General features: G+C 32.3%; 1 protein-coding gene across 2 annotated transcripts; it reads left to right on the top strand.

Annotated features, from left to right (window-relative positions):
* Positions 1-35: 35 nt before the first annotated feature.
* PhKgamma (phosphorylase kinase gamma) lies at positions 36-19,804 on the top strand. 2 transcript variants are annotated; one of them, XM_068767318.1, is made up of 12 exons: positions 36-369; positions 924-1,099; positions 4,858-4,990; positions 12,153-12,304; positions 13,743-13,833; positions 14,054-14,083; positions 14,338-14,444; positions 14,580-14,677; positions 15,362-15,445; positions 15,976-16,137; positions 16,890-17,082; positions 18,111-19,804. In XM_068767318.1, the coding sequence occupies exons 1-11, from the start codon at positions 278-280 to the stop codon at positions 17,022-17,024; spliced, it is 1,260 nt and encodes a 419-aa protein (XP_068623419.1). In that variant the 5' UTR covers positions 36-277; the 3' UTR covers positions 17,025-17,082; positions 18,111-19,804. The 2 variants fall into 2 exon arrangements, with proteins under 2 accessions (XP_068623419.1, XP_068623420.1); XM_068767319.1 differs by lacking the exon at positions 36-369 and having other exon boundaries at positions 961-1,103.
* The last annotated feature ends 2,717 nt before the right edge of the window (positions 19,805-22,521 follow it).

Below are 22,521 nucleotides of genomic sequence, written 5' to 3'. Positions count from 1 at the left end.
CTTGAAATTCCACAGATCAAGTATCTAATATCGTTGTGGCCTTTACATTTACCTACATATTTTATTTATGTACAAAGTAAATTGGATTAAGTCCAACAGACGCGGTGAAACTATTGTTCCGTAATTGTAATTAGGATTACCATTAAATTTTTAAAAATAATATTTGAAAATGACTACTTCCGTCCCTTCAGTTTAAATAACCTTTCGACATTGTAAATTGATTTCGCTTATTGCTAGTGTTTAGCTTGCTGAAAACATAACCGCGGATATTATAAATATGGCGAAAGAAGAGGATGATGACAATTTACCTGATAAAGATGCAGCTAAAGAATTTTATGCAAAATACGAACCAAAAGAAATCATTGGCAGGTAAGTTTATTATATTAAAAAGATTATATCAGTTCTAATTAAGTTGATTGTGCTGTATTTATTTTGCTGTGCTTAAAGGGAGTAAAAATATCATAAAAATGATTAAGTGATTGATACTGTAGCACTTCAGTTTGACCTCCAAAGACAAATGTTATCATGTGTGATCTAAATCAATAATGTGTTGTATAATTATAAACTTTTCGTGGGGGTCTTATTATCCCTGTGATATATTTTTGAGTGACACAAATGAAAATACTCCATGTAATTTTTCATTAAATTTGTTTGCAAATTATATTATTTATCACACATGGTAGTTATTTTATCTCAACCTATAAATATAAAAAAAAATTGCTGATTATGTCCATATAAAATAGTTTAGTTTATTTCTATACTTTAATAAAGTTTGCTTACTACTATTTACTAGCTATCCCTGCTCCACCTTGAGTTGGCCGGTAGAAAATGCCTATAAGTCAGTCATTATGTATGTTGTAGATAGGGTAAATATTTAAATATAGCCACTGAATATTTGTAATAAGGTCTTTTTTCTGTTACAGAGGTATCAGCTCTACAGTGAGAAGATGTATTGAAAAAGAAACTGGCCATGAATTTGCTGCTAAAATTATAGATCTAAGTCAAGAGTCTCAAGATGGTGTGGATACTCATACTATGAGGGATGCCACCCGTCAAGAGATCCAAATCCTCAGAATGGTGGCTGGACATCCTTACATTAGTGAGTGAGTTATTAATAATTTTTCAGGGATACTAAAAAACTTTTAACAGCTTTACAATAAAAATGAGTACTCATTTTTAATATGGATTAAAAATTCTATTATGTTAAAAAGCCATTGATGATCAAGCCTAATTTTTTTTTTCTGTCAATGTAAGAGGAGAATCATGAAAACTTGTTTAAAGCTTGCAGTGTAATTTAAATTTTGTGTCATGTGTAATCAAACATAACTGAAAATCACTGTTATACTGCCGTGTCAAACTTTGGACTGTCTAAAATTATTGGCTTGTCATAATCAAAAGAAAAAAAATATTATGAGACATGATTAAGAATAAATTTGGTACAACTTGTTGATTTAGTCTTGAACTTATGAAAAACAATGATTAAATAATGAGATTATAAATATTATTGTAATTAATTAGTGTGCATTATTTTTATTGTGCCATAATGAAAATATAATTATATATCAAGCCAGTCTTAAGTTTTGTGCTAAGCAACAAATTGCTGAATTATTTCTTTTAAAATGAAACACCAAAATGCACTTCTAATCCTTCAAAGCAACTTTTATGTATTTAGAATCAACTGTTTTTAGTTTTAAAAATCACTTGATATATAGTACATACTTAGTATTGCATTGTCAAGAGGTATATAGGAATGTCATATTCAAATGATACTGATTTTGATATCTTGATTTATATATCTTTTTATTATATATCTGAATAAGGTTATCTAATTTTTGAAATACGAAATCCTTTGCCAGTGCCTTCTAGTTTTTACTGGCCCGTATATTGGAGTCCATCTTTTTATAGTTAAACCAGACGATTACTTGTACCCTTTGAAGCACATTGTAGAGTTTTAATATATACTTAAAAATGTTATATTATATAATCATCATGTTATTTGTTCTCACATAAATTAAAAGTTGTAACTTCATTAATAATTCATGAATAAGTGATAAATAATTATAATAAGGTCATTGTACATGCTGGTTTACAGTAATATATCGTAAAGATTATGGAACAGACATTATTTTTTGGAAAATATATTAAGTATGTGGCTTTAATAGTTCATTAAAGTTACTAAATAAATCAACTAATAGATTATTTTGCATTGAGTTTATTAAATATACACAATTATCATCTGACTAGCACATGAAGGATAAGTTATCTATCTTACCCACATGTTCGCTCTACATTGATGATGAGAAACATAAACTAGAAATATGGTTACACAATATGAAAAGACTATGTTCTTTATTGCAATAGTCCACAAAAAGATTGCATCTCAAACAATGCACCTTCACCATTATTATTACAAGACTTGCTTTATTTCTAGTAACTACCATCCAGCAAGAATAGATCGTAGTATATTTGTATTTGTGATGGTCTTTTCAACTAATTGCATAGGAATATTTGGGTGGTATATTATTGACACATTTCGTTATCACAATGTAAAATTGTGTCCTCACCTTCAGAAATGTTTCTTTTGTCATTAATTTGAATAGTATATAAGTGTCTAGAATAACAAAATACTCTACTATATACAATGTTTCTTGAAGAAATATATGGTAATGTATTTACATAACATTATTTTCTCACTTGAATAAAAGTTATGTAACTATCTAACAATTAGTATGTACAACCTAACCAACTTGTACATGCTATATGTATTGTGGCAATTACACTATTTTTCAATATCAAGATCAAATTATTATATGAAGAGTCTTTGTCGTCAAACATCGTCATCATTAATGCCCACTGCGAGGAATAGGCCTCCCCCACAGATATCGACAGGGGATATACCATAATCGGCACACCTGGCAGGCGTGAAGTATTATGGGGCGCTGAGGATGCCGCTGCTCATCTTGTGAAATTTGTTTGTGAGCAATGGCAATCCTATGTAATTAATATACAATGTGTGAATTAGATAAGATTATATTCCGGAAATCGATCCCGTGACCTACGGTCGCAAGTCTACTGAGACTAGTAGTAGTAGTAGAGAGTAGGAGAGAGTAGAGTACTGACTCTACCGCGTGAAATCCACTGTTCATATACAGGGTGATAGGTTATAAGTGTAAAGGGATGAATGTCATCCATATCGATGCTGAAACGCGGTTTCTCATTCTGGGCGTCAAGCAAGCTCACAGTGACTCGAAAGAGCTATGCCCGGGTTTCTCTACAAAAAAGTATTCATAGATTAACGAAAGTAACCGCCCGGCGCAGGCTATAAAGCGCGCAGTAAAGATGGCCGCAGATGACAACGATGACTAAGGCGAGTACGCGAAATGCTAAGAAAAAGTGTCTATATTAAACGTGTCAAGTTTTTCTCTCGTTATGTTCGATGTGATTCATCCCCCTTACACAAATAAAATAGTCTAAAAATACAGGCAACTAGTAGCGTGCGAACTTGAGTGATATATTGCGATAATATGTCACATTTCAATTACCTCAACTCTGAAAGCGGTGATTGTAATGTGCATATTTATATATATATATATATATTTATATATATATATATATATATATATACATATATATGGGTGTCTCTCGTTAATTTTCAGTAGAATTGGTTGAATTCAGCCTGCATCCAGCGTCTTTTATCGACCTGACATTCCTCTACATAATTGAATCGGTAATGAGGAGATCGCACACGACCTTGTCGAGGTCATCGGAAAACGTAGGATCCAATCCAAGCGGTTATATTAGAAGTCTCGGGAGAAGCCATATCCAGCTGTGGACTTCGATATTATGTTTTTCAAAGGTGTTTTCCATAATTCGCCAACAATTTAACTCATACACATCCGTAATTCCGTTAGCTGTTAAAAACATTTGGGCTTCTTGATTATATGTTTATACGTTTATCACAAATTATTTTTATTTATCATATCTTCTATAGAAGTAGTTTAATTGTAAACAAAATTTTGTAATTTTTGTAAAGATACCAACATCAGCTTATCAATAATAATTATTGTATATAATGATGTCATTACATTTATTACTATGTATTGAATCTCAAGTATATTGAATTTACTGTTTTTATTATCGTTATATAAGCTAGATAACCCGATACAAGATTTCCCGTTTTAGCTATTGTTATTTAGTTTAGTTATTTCTTTTTGATTGTTAAACTTTATAAAACTGACGAAAAACATAAAATTGACGAATGAATTCGGTACAGTCGTAAGTAGGGATGTATAAATATATATATATAAAAGTGTGTGTGTATGTGTGTGTTAATAGATGAAAATACGAATTTAATCAAAAATTGGTTCCTATTTTAAAATTTCGTTTCACATAAAATATAATTATTGTGATATTTTTTGTGCTTCACTATTTTATCATTGATGTAAAGAAAATACATTACAGTATTTTATCAATAAAACTATATAACTATTAATGTTCTTCTCAGCATCAACGATTATCGAAGAATGACAGCCTAAGGCTAGATTTCTTAGTGGTGTCCCTTGACCCTAGTGACTTCATGGAGCATCTAAGCGATGTTAGAACTCGGCAGCCCCCTAATCCTGTGAAATTGACCTATGTAGCGGCCCGAGCCAATGCTCCTCCGTGAGACCACGGGTTTATTCACCTTAAAAGAGGTTCAAGGCTCAACACCATGTAGGCCGCAGTATGAGCAAAATTAAAAAAGAAGCTTTATTCTTTTCGTCATGGAAAAGAAACCTACCAATGTCTCAATTCGTGATTAAATATCAGCCTGTACATTTTAATATATGTATAGTAAAGTAAAATGTATTTTGACAGTCGAATTGCAAGACGTGTTCGAGTCTGAAACGTTCATCTTCCTGGTGTTCGAGCTGTGCAAGAACGGCGAACTATTCGACTACCTCACGTCGGTGGTTACGCTCTCCGAGAAGAAGACCAGATACATTATGAGGTGAGAATAATTTTTACATTACTAGAGACTTCATTGTAGTCAAGATAGATGTATAACATCGTAATTTCTATATCTTCCTGAAGAATTTGGGCCTATTGAAAGCTAACGCCAGCTCATTTCTAGAATTGTGTTCCAAAGGATCATTTAAAATTTCTTTAAGCATAGAGACGAGTCTAGTCGAATGAGATGTCCTTAAAACTTGCTACCGGAAGTCGACTCTGCATTGCAACAGACCCAGTACCCATTATGAAGAAAAGTTACATCTCTGACATAACTTTTGTACCAAAAAATGACGCAACTACGCATCTACAGGATAATAAAATCATTCGAAAAATTGTCAATTACCCACGCACACTCCCAGCGTTAACGCTTGTTAACAGTAATGCTAGCTGTAGAAATTTTCCTAAAATAAATATTCGCTATAGTAACTGATCATTCAGTTCTTTAGATCTTCTCTAAGCGTGTCGCTCATGTCTCCTATCTAAGGCACTTGCCTCTACACTCTGTATGGCGCTAATAAATCTGTAATAACCTAAGGTATATAAATTCACCACACGGTACAAATCGCCATTCATATATTTATAATAAACATATAAAAACTAGCGCTTTGTGACTAGCCGATTACCGTATGCGGGGAGGTCTTATGAGCTTACATTTCTTTCAATACGGTGAAATAAACAGCTGTAAAGACCCGAACTGAATACATTGTTAATAGCATAAGAGATAATGAGTGTTGTACAAATAAGAATAACTATTATATAAGCGTAAAATAACAATAGATATATTAGATAGTAAGGAAATGTATAACTTTAAGAAACTTAATTGTAACAGAGCCGACGGAGGGGGGTTTTAGTCAGTCTGACACTGCCTGGGCCCTCCATTCCCAGACGTCCTATTGAGGATTTCTCTCCTTCGTCTAGAAATTGTAACTTAGAAATATAGGCTCTGACTATGTTAGAGGAAAATTTTGTAAAAATTAAAATAAAAAAAAAGACTAACTGTAGCTCCCGAGGGATCCTTTGAGCATAATTACTGCAAATAGCATTAATTGTGAAACGCCGCGTTTGTAGATACGTTTGTTTTTTACTTTCGCAGTTTTGATAATTATAAAAGCTTTAGTACATTATTATTTTTCACATTTATTTTAGTGACATTAGTGTAAAAACATTACTTTTAATTGATCTATTAAACATCTTATAAATGTATCATAAAAACATTCCGAAACAAATAACAATGCAGAAGTACAATCGGCGGTGTTATCGCATTCCGCAATTTCTTACAAGACAGCCTTTAGATGGAATGGAAAAGATTATTTTGTGTTTCTCATAAAATTGACTAAAAATATTATTGAATATAACAAAAAAGTGATAAAGTCAATTGTTTGTATTTTTTTGCAATGTAAACAGACATAAAATGTTTCATTTCATCCAAGATTCTGCAACGCAAAAGCATAACAATTTGCTATTTCACATTACGTAAGCTATAATCAAGGATGCAATTTAAAGATGACATAAATATTACATTAATTGTTTAGTAATGTAAATGAATGCCTTATGATAATGCTTGTCACATAACTATATGTTTACCTCTGAGTACGTCGTTCAGTGGAGTGAGAAGATATCACAGACTCGTTTCGTCTGTATCAATTATCTAGCGGTAACGTATCCATTACAGTTGACCTTGTACTAATATTATCAATTTTTTTATTCCTACTTATATTAAGTTTTGTAGGAAAAAATAATATTTATAGATATTATCGCACTTAAATTTCGAGAAAAACGAAGCATCATCATCATTATAGCTTTCCCCATAAATTTCCAATAGGACCGATTAGCAGTGACCTGCCTCCAGAAACTTCCGATGACATTAAACGAAGCTTTTGAAGTTACAAAACCGATGACTTTTACAGCTATTGAATTGTTACTCCTAATACAACGTTATCTTTCTGAAAATAAATTACAATTAAGAATAGTTGAACGCTGTTAATTACGCTTTTCGGTAATTTCGCCAAAATTGCGTCAAAGTTACGAAATTTAATGGCAATTACAGTAGAGTAGAATCACACGTAATTCTTGAATACTGCGTAAAGAAAAAAATATTTATTTAATCGTATTTCACCGCAATCACTTTATAAACTGTTATTATTAACAAAAAGTTATTTTATTTTTAATAGTGTGTGAAAAATTTAGCAATATTGTGATTCTTTTCATTGATAAGCTTTAAGTGTGGCAATGTGTGATCTTACCACACCTTTTTAATTTTGACTGTCTTCAAATGTTTACTAGATATAGGTGCTCTATGGTTTATGTGAGAAAATAAAAATGACGATATTACATTGCTATTTCAGTCGCAATTTTTGTATCAAAAAATATTTCCAAAAAATATGAAAAAAATAGACGTATTAGTTGAGCGGGTTTTAAATGTTACGTTTGATTTCACATTTGCAAATTACGGGTTACAATATGAAACAATTAGTCAACGATTAAATGCATTGTTTTGTGATGTAACCCGTAACGATACATGTTTGTATTCAATAATACATTCTTTAAAAACAAATTTGCGGGCAACTCTTGATAGAAAGGCAGTGCGTGCGCACCGGTAAGCAAACCTTCAGACTGTGTTTTCTAATAGAAAGCATCTAAAACAGCAACAGCAGGCATAATCCTTATTCAAGACCGCATTTAAACAAATCGCTTGCGAATTCGACGCGAAACACTTTCCAAACGTTCACTATTATTGTTCGCGTGTATTTTTTAACAATAAAGATACTCTTTCATATTGTGCCAATAAATTTACAGATACTAACCCTTTGTGGTTTGGTTAGTGGTAGCCCAGCCGTAGAGGACTCGGACTTGCGATACTAGGCCGCGTGTTCGATACAATCTTATATAATTCGCACTTAATGTCTTAATTATAAGAGATTGTCACTGCTCACAAACAATTTTCCAGAGCATGGGCAGGAGTGCCCTACGCATACCGTAATACCACATTGCGTTAGACAAGCCGCCTCCTAAGCTTAGTTATTATGGTATATCCCCCCATAGATATCTTCGGGGGAGGCGACAAATCAGACGTGGCGTTCTTAATGACGGTCATCTATCTAATTACCGTTTTAATTTTCTTAACGTATTTTACAATAAACATGTGATTTATTTAAAAGTAAATTGTTGGTTTTTGTGTTTTACGTTTTAAATATAGTTTTCATATATCATCTAATAATGTTAAGTTTGTCAAGTAACTTGGGTGTGGCCGTCATTCACTAAATATAGAACGTGGGGCAGTAAACGTTAGTTTCAAGTACAATCTCAAACATACAAACATAAATAGCTCGGATGTGTAAATAGGTGAGTTTTTGTGTATCGTATATCCATTGATGGGTCTGTCCGAGCGATGCTTTTTCAAGGTTAGTTACGCTGCGGTAAGCGCTGAACAACGAGCGTCTAAGTTGCTTGTAGCTATACCGGTATAAAAATAAGGTTTAAGATAGGACAACCTTTTGCAGTCCTTTAAACCATTAAAAAATTCGAGTAAAAACCGATGTCTTTATTTTTAAATTGACCTACATTCGTTTTATCGATATTAATCTATTTCGTTATAGATGTTCTTGCTTATTTTAATTTTTTTTAATTACAAAATTCAACTGACACTATCAGTCTTAATTTAATTTAACTTATTTAACGTTAACTCGGTGTTTTAAGTAATAATCATGTAACTTGTGGTTAGATTCTGTTGTAGTTTTCACCGGTAGTCAACTTAGATCAGCTTGGTTAGACTGATTTATTTCGTGACACTTTATTATTGGTCTTAGCTATAGCTTCGCTCTTTTTTAAGGTCGTCGGAAGATTCTGGATGTAGGCTGCGTAGACCCGGTCCTATTGGATGAGTGGATGTCCTGCGGCTGATATGATGATGATAGACAGATTTATTTTTTTTACTTGATCTTTTTGTTTTGCCGCATGACCTATTTTACATAATGTATATAAATAAGTAAAGCCATCGATATTACGCTACGTATAAACACGATATCTTGAGCAATTATTCGTGAATTACTGTTATCTAATATTTCCTCATTCAATATACTCGATAAGTGGATTGATAAGGGTTTTGACGTCAACACAACGGGCGGTCTCGAAGTCACTCGTGCCGTTGCTCCAAAGGTCGATGTTATGACGAGAGACAATTAGTGCTTCGGGGAACAGACTATCTATGTAAACACTTACGCATTTAAAAATATGTAAAGATCATACATATTCCTATAAATGTTTATTTGACGACATAAAATTTTTGATAACAGTTCCGACAAATTTCGAGAATGAAAATAACGGTATACCCTCCGATCAATTTATTAAATGGTTTTTGTTTAATATAGAGTAATTATTTCCCTTTGTTTTATAAAAAACAACGATTACTTAAAAATAAATTTGGTTTTATCTATTACGTATATTCCTTGACTTTAGTAGCATGTGAATAATCACACAAAATATAAGTTTTCGTTGTAATGCCTTATGGTATCCAAATATACGGTACCCAAGCGACAAATGTTCTATTTACTTTCCGGTTTATATAAGGAAAATGTAGTTGTATATTTTTAATATATTCTTTCTATGACATCGATCCTTAAGGAAAATTATTACTTAAGAAAAAAATCACTCAAGTTTGTCAAGTTTTAACTTGGCAACATATTAACCAATCCTTTTTATATCGGTAATTCGTTAAATTAATTGCAATATAAACAAACCAAAGTATTACATGTTAATACGCGTTGCACGCGGAAATGAACATTCAAAATCGAACAAAGATTGTTTATATTGTAATTAAATACGCGGCGTCTCGATGAGTCTTACACGATCTTTTGTCTATTTTATCTTAACGCATCCACTGTCTATTTTGTGACAGACACGAGCATGCAGTGTTATATATATATCTGAATCTATTAACGAATAAAGGCATTTTTATATGTCATAATATTTGCAATTATTAATAATAGATACAAGTAATAAAAACCTGCAGATAGACATATTTTCAAATGTTTTCTCTTTTTGATTTTAATAGGGCACGCAGAAATTTTTTTTTTATCACGTCGTGAACTATCAATGTAAATTGCGAATTCATAGTTATAAAACTTTGTTGATTCATTGGTTTTAACTTTAAGATTCCAATATTGAAAGGTGCAGCGTATAACGTTCGCCCACAGGGTGGACAGACTACCTCTAAAAAGCCCTTGGAAGACGCTGAATGTAACGTTCCAAGGCTCACGCGCTTAGTTATTAAAAAAGGTTAGATGCCTATATTACTCTCATTCGTCATCCTCTAATAGCTTCCAAATACGTTAATTGTAAGTGCCGTTATCTGAAAAAACTTATACGGCGAAACATTCAAACGTCGTGTTCTGAGAGTGATACATGCACTCGACCATCCGGTCGGCGCGACAATAAGACTAGCTACTAGCACTAACGGTTAAGAACGTGTAGGAAGAGACAACCCCGATGAATCCTAGATAGGCGATGCCATGGCCACTTCAGGCACTTCTGTTCCCACCTCTGAAATTGTCTGAAGTGATAAAAATATTATTCAGTCAATAGCAACCAAATCTGGGTTTGAGAATCCATAGCTAAGTTAAGTAAATAAGGTTTAGGCTAAATGTCCTCCCTGTTTGGCCCTCTCGACCTCGCGGAATCGGAAAATGCCAGTAAGACAACAATGTAGTTACAGACCGAAAAATATTCCAATTCGCAGAATCTTTATACGCAAATGAGGCAAAATGACCTTTCGTCCAAAAAAGTCAGTGATAAGTTTTCTGGGGTCTTCTCGAAGTTTGAGTATCCTGAGTTATTATCTGATTTTGCAGTTATTTTATTCTGTGTTGATATCCTATTTTATATCGTCGATGTTGCGAAATTAAATCGATTTACGTGATTTCAATCGATCTAATCTATTATTGATTTAGTTTCTTCATTTCAATCACGCACTTATTTGATACAGTTGAAATGTTTGATCTAAAGCATATATGTCATTACTTTATATTAATAAAAAAACTTTCTAACGTTTTGTACGTTTTGTGATTTCTGGTACTATAAAATAAAAAGTATTATCTCATGGTAAGTAAAAAAGAAAGTGAAAAAAGTTCGTGGCAATACATTTGTCCAGGGTTTGGAAAATGCACTTTGCGCGTGCGTTTGACTTCTCTGATTTACCTCATTAAATGCACTATCATGATATAACAATTTGTCTAACTTAAATGTGTGAACATTTTCTCTTGGTTAATAGATAATATAATCAGCGAAATATGTTTTTATTTTATTAACATGAAATCTTGTTAGTTATTCAGATTTGCACAAATATCATGTAATGAAGTGTAATAGACAGATCATTCCGTTTTGTTTTGTTAGATACTTGACCTCATCCGAACTTCTGCACCCCATGTCATTCAGCAAATATTGAATTACTTAATTAATACGTAAAATCTAGTATACAGGTCCAGAGCATTCATTGACCCACGGGATTGTGCTGCGTAGTCTGTAGATAAACTTAGCGTTCAGCGGGTTTGACGTCATAACTTGAAGGCCCGTGTACGTGAGATGTTCTACATCGTGCAAAATTTTCGCAAAGAGAACCCAGTATTGTTTTAACTTCTCGCCCGCTGTGAGGTCCTGGTGGATAATTGTTAAATATTGTTGTTTTAATTCTTTATTTACGTAACATAATGTCAGTGAGCATACGTGAGAAAGATATGGAGAATATAATCAATAATTTTGGGTAAACTTTGATTTAATATTTTTGTTAAAAAAATTATCAAGTTTATGACGGTCATATACCAATGTTTAATCTCTTTTAAATAGTGCAAGGTGTTTACGAATCGATAACCATTTTGTGTCATGACTTCTGTATTTAAATTAATTTGCTCTAAAAGATAGGAAATCATTTTTTATTATATTTAATCTGTCTAAAGAAATTGCGAAAGAGATCTTTTACAAATTGTGTTTAGTTTAAAGCAAACATATTAATTGCATAGCAAATATTTAATTTAACAGTTGGACTAATATATATTTTTATTATGTTTTTAAAAACCTTTTTGTATCAAAAAGACTATTGAACTATATTATTCGTGATTGCGACTCTTACAGTATGTTACAGGTTTCAAATATATTTTTTTAATTTACAGACAGGTGCTGGAAGGCGTACGCTATGTGCACAGCAAGAACATCGTCCACCGTGATCTGAAGCCAGAAAACATCCTTCTGGACGACCAGCTCAACGTCAAGATCACCGACTTTGGTTTCGCTAAGGTGCTTAAGGATGGAGAGAAATTATTTGGTGAGTCATTGGAAACAAATAGATAAAGAATTTAACGTTCGTTTGTACTCAAATTATCACATAAATATACAAGTTGAACACGTGAATGTACTTTACGGACACGTCTAAATTAATGATTTGTTATTTTCTACATTATTTTTTTTTGTCTTTACTGCCGTTTGAAAAATATGTTATTTAAAATAATACGATTATTTTATGAGATCATGCGTAGTTTGTGCCTTCTTTATTCTTTAATATAATAAAAAAGAATTAGACTTGAATCTGTGTAAAAGCTTTATAAAGAATCATAATAAATCACTTTTTTAAAAGACCAACATTTATTTTATCTATCGAATATTACGTCAGAGCCTATAAGAAACCTCTAAAAACGTATATTTTACATGTCGTACTCGGCATTTGATTTGGCACGATAGTGATCATCTCTATAGGTTAATATATCGATAAAAAATACTTCTCATGTAAATCAACTATAAACAAATCCGAAAGGTGTTTTTCATTTTTAACAAGGTTCATCTAACGGTTTATATTATTAGATACAACAATAACTATATCAAACTTCAATAAGAAAGAAATTATACATAGGTATATTTAAAACTTGAAAAATATTTTACTCAGGTTATTATTATTAAAGAACCTTAATGAGCTAAAATGAACATACAGTCGCCCATTATAAATCCCAATTTAAAATCTTGAATTAGGCATACAGTATATCAAACTTTCGACGTAAATTTTGTATATCAAACATCGACCTAAGCCTAGTTATATATATTCCAAAACTAAGTAATGCCCGTATTTAACACTAACAAAGAATGATACAGCGTGGAAACATGCTCTACTGCGTTCAAGTAGACCGATGTCGACTTGACTTACTTCCAGTTTTAACACAATACATTCATTACCTTGATGTTATTACGCTGTTGCTTTACGCCTGGTACTTTTATTATAAAGGCTACTTTTTCTTTTGTGTCTATCGTGAGCCTCGTGCAAGGTTTTTAAAAACCCCTAAATTTATGTTGTCCTGGTATTCATTAAATTTTTAAAGAAATTAATGGTTTAAAATATTTTTTATTATACACAAAATAAGAAGTTTGTAGTTAAAAAGTAATAAAAAACCAATATGTATATGTATATTTTATCTAATATACATATTTACTAATTAATATAAATAACCAAAATTCATCGCCCCAATTTAACTATGCTATGTATACATCTAAAAGGGACTACTATAAACCTTGCGGTGGTACTTTTTGTTAAAAATAGACATCGCGGTGGTGACCACCCGACGTTCACAATTTTTTTTTTGTTTCACACAGATTTACGATGAGATGACTTATTAATACTGCCTTGTAATGATTACAGAGTTGTGTTTTGGATAATATGATCACAATATGATATCTGTTTTGGACTTGAAAACTGAATTTGGCGCTAAATGTTTCAGAACTTTGTGGTACTCCTGGGTACCTCGCTCCAGAAACTCTGAAAGCAAACATGTTCGAGGACGCACCTGGCTATGGCATGGAGGTTGATATGTAAGTATAATTCGTAGCAAGGAAAAATTCATCTGGTGATAAATTTTGGATTATGTTTGAAGAATAATTATTTTATCCGTAACCATGATGATATGATGAGTCGCTCTTAAAAGAAGCACTGGATCATGACTGTTTAACCAATAAAAATACCACAAGAATTAATAATATTTTTTTTCTGTAAAGTTCTTAGACATTCCTAACATGTTATTTTTAATTACAGATGGGCTTGCGGAGTTATCATGTTTACATTGTGAGTATCATGATCATGCCAAAATCTTATTGTTTTATTTATCAAACATTCATAATTTTATTGCAATTGATTTCCAGTTAGAAAAAAAAACATATTATATATACAGTGTCTCATAACTCAATCTAAATCCATAATCCCGGTTATAGGCCAGGTAGGCACTTTACTCAATTTCGGCTTGACATTCATTTATAGAACATCTAGAGATATATGTATAAATAAACTATTTGTGTAACCATCTATTTCTGGGATTTCAGATTGGTAGGCTGTCCGCCATTTTGGCATCGAAAACAAATGGTGATGTTAAGAAATATCATGGAGGGGAGGTATTCCTTTACCAGTCCAGAGTGGGCAGATATTTCGGGTAAATTTAATTTATATATTTTTTGGTGCAAATTTTTTCCACTGTCTTATTCTGTTGTATGAAATAAAATATGTTAGATTAAATAAATAATATATCATACAATATCATTCGTAAATTTTGCTCATTACTTTTCAGAGGACCCGAAAGATCTTATTAGGCGGTTGCTGGTCGTGGAGCCGAGCGAGCGTATTGATGTCCACGAGGCTTTGATGCACTCGTTCTTTAATACAGTGGTGAGTGGATCTATCTGCTTCATGTTGCCTTGGTATAAAAATTTGTGTTATTCGATAATTTCAATTTAACCGGAGAATATTAATTAACCCCATAAAAGAAGCTATCTGCTGCAAGGGCAATAAGGAATCCATCTGTTTTAAGAATTTCAAACGTCTTAAGTTAGTCACAAGGCAATGTAATATAGGAGTATAAATAAAAACCAAAATCAAATACTATGTTTTGTTCCGCAAAAACGTTAATGGAAATTGAACGCATGCTTTTCCACTATATTTATGCTGCTGATTTTCTTCATTTTATTTTCTTGTGTATTTCTTGTTCAACGCTTCGCTTAATAGATAAAAAAATATGCTTATGTGCTTTTGTTTTGTCTCACATGCACTAGTTACGGTGTATGTAGCACAACAGAGCTTATTGTGACTTAAACTTAATTTTCTTTTATGTTACCCCAGTCAACTTTATTTAGATTCTATAATTATTTTTAAAAAAATGCTAATAGTGAATGGGCTAACATAAAAAACATATATGCAAACGAACCAATGGAATAATCTATTATTTTACGAAAAATTAATAGATTTTTTTATTTTTTGTTATTAAGGCTTGTGCACTACTTCCGTCGGTTCATTTAATTTTCTTTTGCTGGAATGTTAATATAAAACTCCTACAATGTGCTTCGCTCCTGGTAGTTATGGGACCAGGACATGACGCCGCTCAAGAAATCGCTGTCCGGAACCAGCCGAAAGATGTCCAGGATTGATCAGTTGACTATGGTAATGCCTATTGAACATCAGATACAAAACCTAACACGTGTTTACATGTACACATTTTACATTAAATACCTATTTGACCTCCGAAGATTAAATTAACTCAATTCTCTAATTTCTGTAGTAAATTACACAAAGTTTTTTATTTCTAAACCGTTAAGTAGTGTTTAAATAGGCCAGTAATAAACCTAATTAATATTTCGGGCTACATTTCCTATTACACTTAATCAAAAAACTCCGACTAAAATTGTACTGCTGTAGGTGGGTCTTACTAATAATATACAATAAAACCTTATCCGATAATATTGTTGGCAGACATCATTGACACAGTTTTACAATAGATAATAATTAATTAAAGGTTAATGTATAGAAAAAATTGTAATTTTATAAAATAAATACTAAATATTAATACTACATGCATTTACTACCTATACTTTGTAATCACCTCGTAGCATGAACTTAGCTGCATGTTGCATGTATCTATACACTATACCGAACAGTGTTTGAGCTATTGATAATAAGGAAAATATGCACAGGCTATTAAGTCCGGAGGTTTCAACGCGCGTGCCAAGCTACGGTTTGCATTCGTGGTGGTGCGTGCGGCGGTACGCTTGCGCCGCTTGCCCCACACAGCTGCACGCGCCGTGCCCCTTATCGATGCACTACGTGATCCCTATACAATGCGAGCGCTAAGAAAGGTTAGTGACCAATCAAAATAAAATTTTAAGTAACTTCTAAATTAAATAATTTTATTTTAGTGTATTCGGCAAATTATTTGAAGGTTCTAGAAGGGAAACCATGAGCCGGTAAACACGGGTTAGAAAGATCCTCCGCTAGGTGAAACGGCGACGTACTTAAGGTCGCTTAAGAGAATATTATGTCTTGAAGTGAGCGTCTTTTGCCTTTTATGACAATGATGATATTCACCTAACAGATTTAATCTTTTAACTTAACTTTTGTAAGCAAGTGAAAGAAACGGGTGATTGTAGTGGACCTCAACAATTGTGATGCAATATAGATACCCTGAATGTGATGTTTTAAATGGTAATCAAGTAAACATTATACAACTTAGACATTAAAATTGTTTTTTTTTTTAACGAGGACATGAGAACGCATCCTAACTATTTTATCTCATGTAAACGCATACTTGCTTTGTTATAACGAATCGAAAAGATAGTTCGTATATTTTTGGTATTAAAACTTGTTTAGCGAATATAGTAAACTTTACCGGACAAAAAAAAATCATATTAAAGCAGGTGGACCCGCAAACAAAGCGTAAGACTCCTCAAGGTGAACAGACGACCTTGTTAAGATCGCTAAGCTAAGCTAGGAAGACGCTGGACGTAGATGATAGATTGCTATCGACTGGTCCTATTAGAAATCTATGGGAGAGGCACATGTCCAGTAGTAGTCGATGATGATGAAAGTATATAATTTTCTTTAATTGCAGGTCATCGATGGGTGCGCGTTCCGAGTATACGGCCACTGGGTGAAGAAAGGTGAAGGTCAGAACCGCGCCGCTTTGTTCGAGAACATGCCGAAGACGGAGCTGAAGAGCCTGTACGTCAGCAACCTGAGTCGATAGCCGTCGTGTCGCTGCTTCTGGCCGCACTTACTTTGTAGTCTGATCTCCTGGTCCTTTGGTAAGATTTATGTTATCTGTGTTCATTACGTGATTTATATACTTAAATTTATAAATATCATTTGTGCAGCGCTATCAAAATCGTGTAAAATTCATTTATTATTTTTAAAACTTTTCATAAATGACGTCGCAATGAAATAAAAAATAAAATCTTAAGCATGTGTGTGTTGCTGATACACTAAATTTGCAACTTTGAATTCAAACATGAAATTAGTGCTGCAGAGAGGGCTAAAAGATAAAATGTCAACAATGAACAAAACAACCTCTAAAGTGCACTTTGCAGTTGCAATGTTGTGGAAATTTTATTTTCAAGAACAACTTTGTGTTGACGCAATTTGATGTCAGAGTGAGACGTTGATCCGCTCTAAAACAACAAAGACGTTAGCGGCAGTCTTCAGATTATTTAATTTTTTAATTAATTATCTTACTTTAATCAGAATTTGTTATATTGTTGTGTGCACACTATAATCTCACAAGTTTTAAGTAGATTTCAAGCATCACGCGTAGCATGCAGCCATTATCGTTTTTCATACCACCAAGTCACAGTCCAACTTCAACACAATAACAGTAACATCTAACATATTAATTTGCATTGCCTAATATTACTGCTTTTTATTATTTTAAGCGGTACGTGATCCATCTATCGTCACTTTGACTGTCTAAATCTCCTTCAATTTTATAGCTAATCTCAGCTAGCCGTCTCCATGAGTCATTGAATGACTGAGTTTGCCAATGAGACCCACAGTTGATATAGCAGTGAGCAGGCCACATAGATTACAGAACAGATGCTGGGGCCTTAAGGTTGTGGAGATGGCGACCACGGACCTGCAAGCAAAGCATAAGAATCCCACCTGCAAGGTTGACTAACGACCTTCTTAAGTTCCAGAATATAAACTAGTCCTATTGGAAATATGTCCTTCGGGGCAGGCATATGTTCGGTAGTGTACGTCCTTCAGCTGTAATGGTTGATAATTATATTTATCTATTAATTTTGTAAATTGAGGTTTAACAATAATTTTAATGTTACAGGAGTGAATGTGTACCAGGGTAGCATCGTCACTGAAGAAATCGTGTACCGGCCCGCCGGCCACGTCAACTCGCAGCCCACGTCCCTCAAGTGTGATGTAGGTTAGTCATAGTTCCACGCGTAAACTGTAGTCACTGAATTACTGATTATCGAATTTGTACGAACTTAGAACAATTGTGAACGCGATCAAGCGTATAGTAGTTACGTCACGTTGGTAAAAACGTGAATTAGTTTCATTTTTATAAACAGTACATTAGTGATATTATTGGTACAATATGGTAATTAAGGTTATAAGTAAAAGCGTACCATACCTTTATATTAACACATTATTCGTGTGATCAAAGAATTATTAAATTTAGTCTAGATAAGTTGTTATTTGTTTTCTCACTAATTAAGGTACACATCTAGTGAGTAATTTGTGTTAGTATTATGGTAGAGGCGGTTTCTTCTCTTAATTAATACACAAATTAAAACAATTTTAATAACCGCTGTGAGGTTTTAGATCTGATTGATATTTAATATTATTTCGTATGCTAGAGAGAAGAAATCGCCATGTTTCTTTGCAGCTGGTTATAATAGCAATGGCAAGCAATAACTATTTCTAAGATTTTCATTAAATTTTGATGTATTAGATAAATTGATATTTCCAAAGACAATTTTTACTTCGTAAGTTATAAAATGTGAAATACTCGAAATGATTGCATATTAATAATGTTCATATGAAAATTGTGAAATGAAAACAATTTGATTATTAGTGAATTTACTTTTTATTTGCTTAACCAGCTATAAGGTGCATACATCTACAATCCAATACATACTTTGTATTAAGTATATTTAACTTATAAATACAATATATAAGAAGCGCATATTTTTCCTTGAACCAAGTTTATAATTCCTATATAAAAGGTGCACTGTAAAGACATTATCTCCATCTAGTATTGATTTTATTTATAAATAATTTAATTAATATATTCTACGCAATGTAAGAATTAATTTAAATTATGTGAAACGACTACTGACAACTCAGATACGCGGTGCAAATTTATTTGAATCGTATTCATGCGCTGGTTACGTTGGAATGGTTTAAACTGAGTGCACTTAACTGAGGTTTTTAACTAAACAAATAACCGAAAAAAGTATGTATACCCTATGTTAACGATATATAATTATTCATTTCGATTTATTAATAAAATATCGAAATAAACTCTTAAATATTATTGGATCACATTTAACAAATTAATAACATTTTTAGAATAATTTGGAGGTCATTGAGCCGTGGATTTTAATATTCGATTCTGTAGCTCAAACCTGTTGTGAAGCAGAGTTATATAAGCGAATGTAATACAAAATATACACAAGTCATATGTATATATATGTCTGTATAAAAGACGTTGAAGACATGTTAACATTTGTCTTAGAAAATAGTATGTAGAAAAAGTACAGCGGTACAAAAGTATAAACTAAATAAAAATATATTTTTGTATATACAAACCATTGCTGTGGTTTTGCATATTTGAGTTATTAATTTGAGAACAACATGGCTTTCGTTACAATGGAAGCAAAGTAACAGAGCCAATTTAATAAAAATAAATGGCCATTTTCAGAGTTATAAACCAATTGCCATGAAATTATTTGTAGTTTCAACAGATTTTTATTCCTATTTTGTTATTTATATTAAACAAGGAACATTTAATTTATGTTAAAGAGTAATATGTATGTATGTTAAAGAATAATAAATAATGAAAGAAATCTGATACACCAAATGTTCATTAATACAAAATTATAAATATTTTTAATGGTTGCCCATAATAAATAAAGTTCATATAAAATCATTATTAAAAATAGCAAAAATGCAGTTGTTCCTATTAATTTCGTCTTAGTAAAGTCATCCGTTATAAAAATAAATCGAGAGTCTATTCGCCTTTCACTCCCTCTCTTTCTCTCTCTCTTTTAACCCCTAGTACCGTTATGTCGCATATGTTTGTTTAGTTCTGCCTTATTCTCCATTGTGAGCGTAGTTGCGTTACTTCTTTGGAAGCCCGCGAGTTATTAAACCTTAATTGACAGGCATCCCGAATGTTCTTTTTTGGTTCGGCTAATTTTAGAACCATCCTTATCATAGGACTGTCTCCTATGTTTAGTTCTCTTATTGAAAAAATATTTATCCAGGCATTATTTCTTTAAATATCAAACACAATTAAATATATAGGAAACAGCTTAACCATTATAGCAAATATAATAACGCCTTATTAAATAATATTTAAATAAAGTTAATATACGCAAACATTTTTGATCTAAGTACTATATATTTATTTTATTTTTTGTCACGTACAGAAATCAAGACAAACAATAATTGTTTGTATAATTCAGTTCACATTTTAACAATTAGTGTATATTTTGTAGATGATTGTATTGCGGTCCGTGTTGGTACATGAAAACTGTGTTTTCAAAACCGCAACCTACTGTTTTACGCCAAATATAAAAACATTAATCAAACAATAAAAGTAATAATCATTATTTTGTTATTTTATTTATATAAAACTCCAGTTTAAACTACGAGGACCTATGATGAACTTAGATTTGATGTGAATAATAATAGGCTACAAAATAAAACGATAACAATTTATTTTATATTATATAGTATCAATTACTGACTGACTGATATACAGGATGATTGGTAATAGGTGAAAAAGCTTTAAAAGGGTACTTGTATAGCTTAATTGTTAGAAAAAACTTTAAAGCTTATACATGTTTTTAAATCACTTGTATAAAGAGATTATTATAGAAAAAAAAATTATTAGATTGCGACAGGCCAATAACTTCTGACAGTACTAAGTCTGCAGGCACAGATAGTGATATTTTATTTGATAATTTTTTTTTTTATATAGTGATACTAATTTTTTAATTTTTTCTTCTTTTATTATTATATTAAGTTATTTGTTATTTTTAAACCCATTAGTTTTTTAAATAAGGTGTAAGATCCATAGGTTGACAGTAGTTCTTTGCTGTCAACCTATATATCTACACATACATTCACCCCTATTGAGATTTAATGAGTATCACCTCATCATCCTGTATATATGAAATCGGTTTTGATGGTAAAGAAATGTTAACTTATTGTGTGTTTATGACTAAGATCTACTACAAATCCAAGGAAACTTTTTAAATAATTTTGTATATTCATTGAATTAAGGCCCATTAGAAGCTTCCTCACACCAATTCGGTCTTGGGTCAAGCACACAAAAGGTTAAATTACCAGTGCTATTGTACCAGCGCCCCTATATAACACATATAATATTTTTTAACAGCTTGACCAAGTTTGAAACCGCTGAAAGCGCTTTGCCTGGACTTATTTACAGTAAACTTAAGGAGTCCTTCAAAAGCCTCTACTCGGACTGGTATATTATTAATTTCACCAGATTAGGAGACTATTAAAGCTCTGTATTGGCTTAGGCTATAGACTCGGGTACAGTACCACGACTTAATGGCAGCTAGAGTTTTTCATAATGGCGGTAGGAGGTCTAAAGGCAAATAAGGGACCTAATATTTATTTATTTTTCTGAAGCACGATTAGAGAAGGAAAAAAAGATTTTACTTATAATTATAAATAATAGACATATACAGGTGCATGAAGTCACAAAAAACAAAAACAGTTTGTTGCGGTCGCGTTTGGTACGTGACTATTCAACATAAGGTGATGTAAATCACATGAAACGATTTTCATTGATCACCCAGTGACGCATCTACTGAAACTGAAAAAACTACGAGGACGATAAGTAAATGTAAAAAACTATACAAAGTTGGCATAAAATATTTTACAAGGTAAAGGTTCTAATATTTTTTTCCCTTAAACGGGACAGTAATAAATAAAAATTCAAGTATATAAAATTCGTAACATCGCAATTGCCACTCCGAGAAGACCTCGGCTTAGACTCTTACACAAAACTTATTTAGTATTTCATTACCATTTTAAAGTTATCGGGAGACCTTTAAGAGATAGCCTTAATACCATTTTGAAAAAGCACTGGGTAAAGTTGTGTTCACACACAGACAAGAGACATTATCATCGTCGATGTTCCCTGCAAGACAAAGACGGGAGGCTTAAAATCGCTACGATAACTAGTCTGGCGCTTTCCTCATTCAACGACTTCCCCCGCCCTTGACTATGTCATCAAGCTATCCAGTGAGGGGAGATGGGGGAGGGTTCTACCTTAAGGAACTTATATGCCACGTTAATTTAAAATAACATAACGCTGTTAAAATGTATAAATAATTGTTTTCCTGTAATTAATTTTGTAATTAATGTAATTGTATGTCTCAGTCTGTCCTTTTTAAACGCATGCACACAATTATGATCACGCAACGATCACAACACTCAAACTTATTGATAATAATTAATATGAACAGATTCTA

Source organism: Battus philenor, unplaced genomic scaffold (assembly GCF_028537555.1).
Source record: "Battus philenor isolate CCGP_79_NKW_IND1 unplaced genomic scaffold, ilBatPhil1.0.hap1 SCAF_23, whole genome shotgun sequence".
NCBI lineage: Eukaryota > Metazoa > Arthropoda > Insecta > Lepidoptera > Papilionidae > Battus > Battus philenor.
Note: the sequence above shows the minus strand (reverse complement) of the source record. Positions and strands in the feature narration are given on the sequence as shown.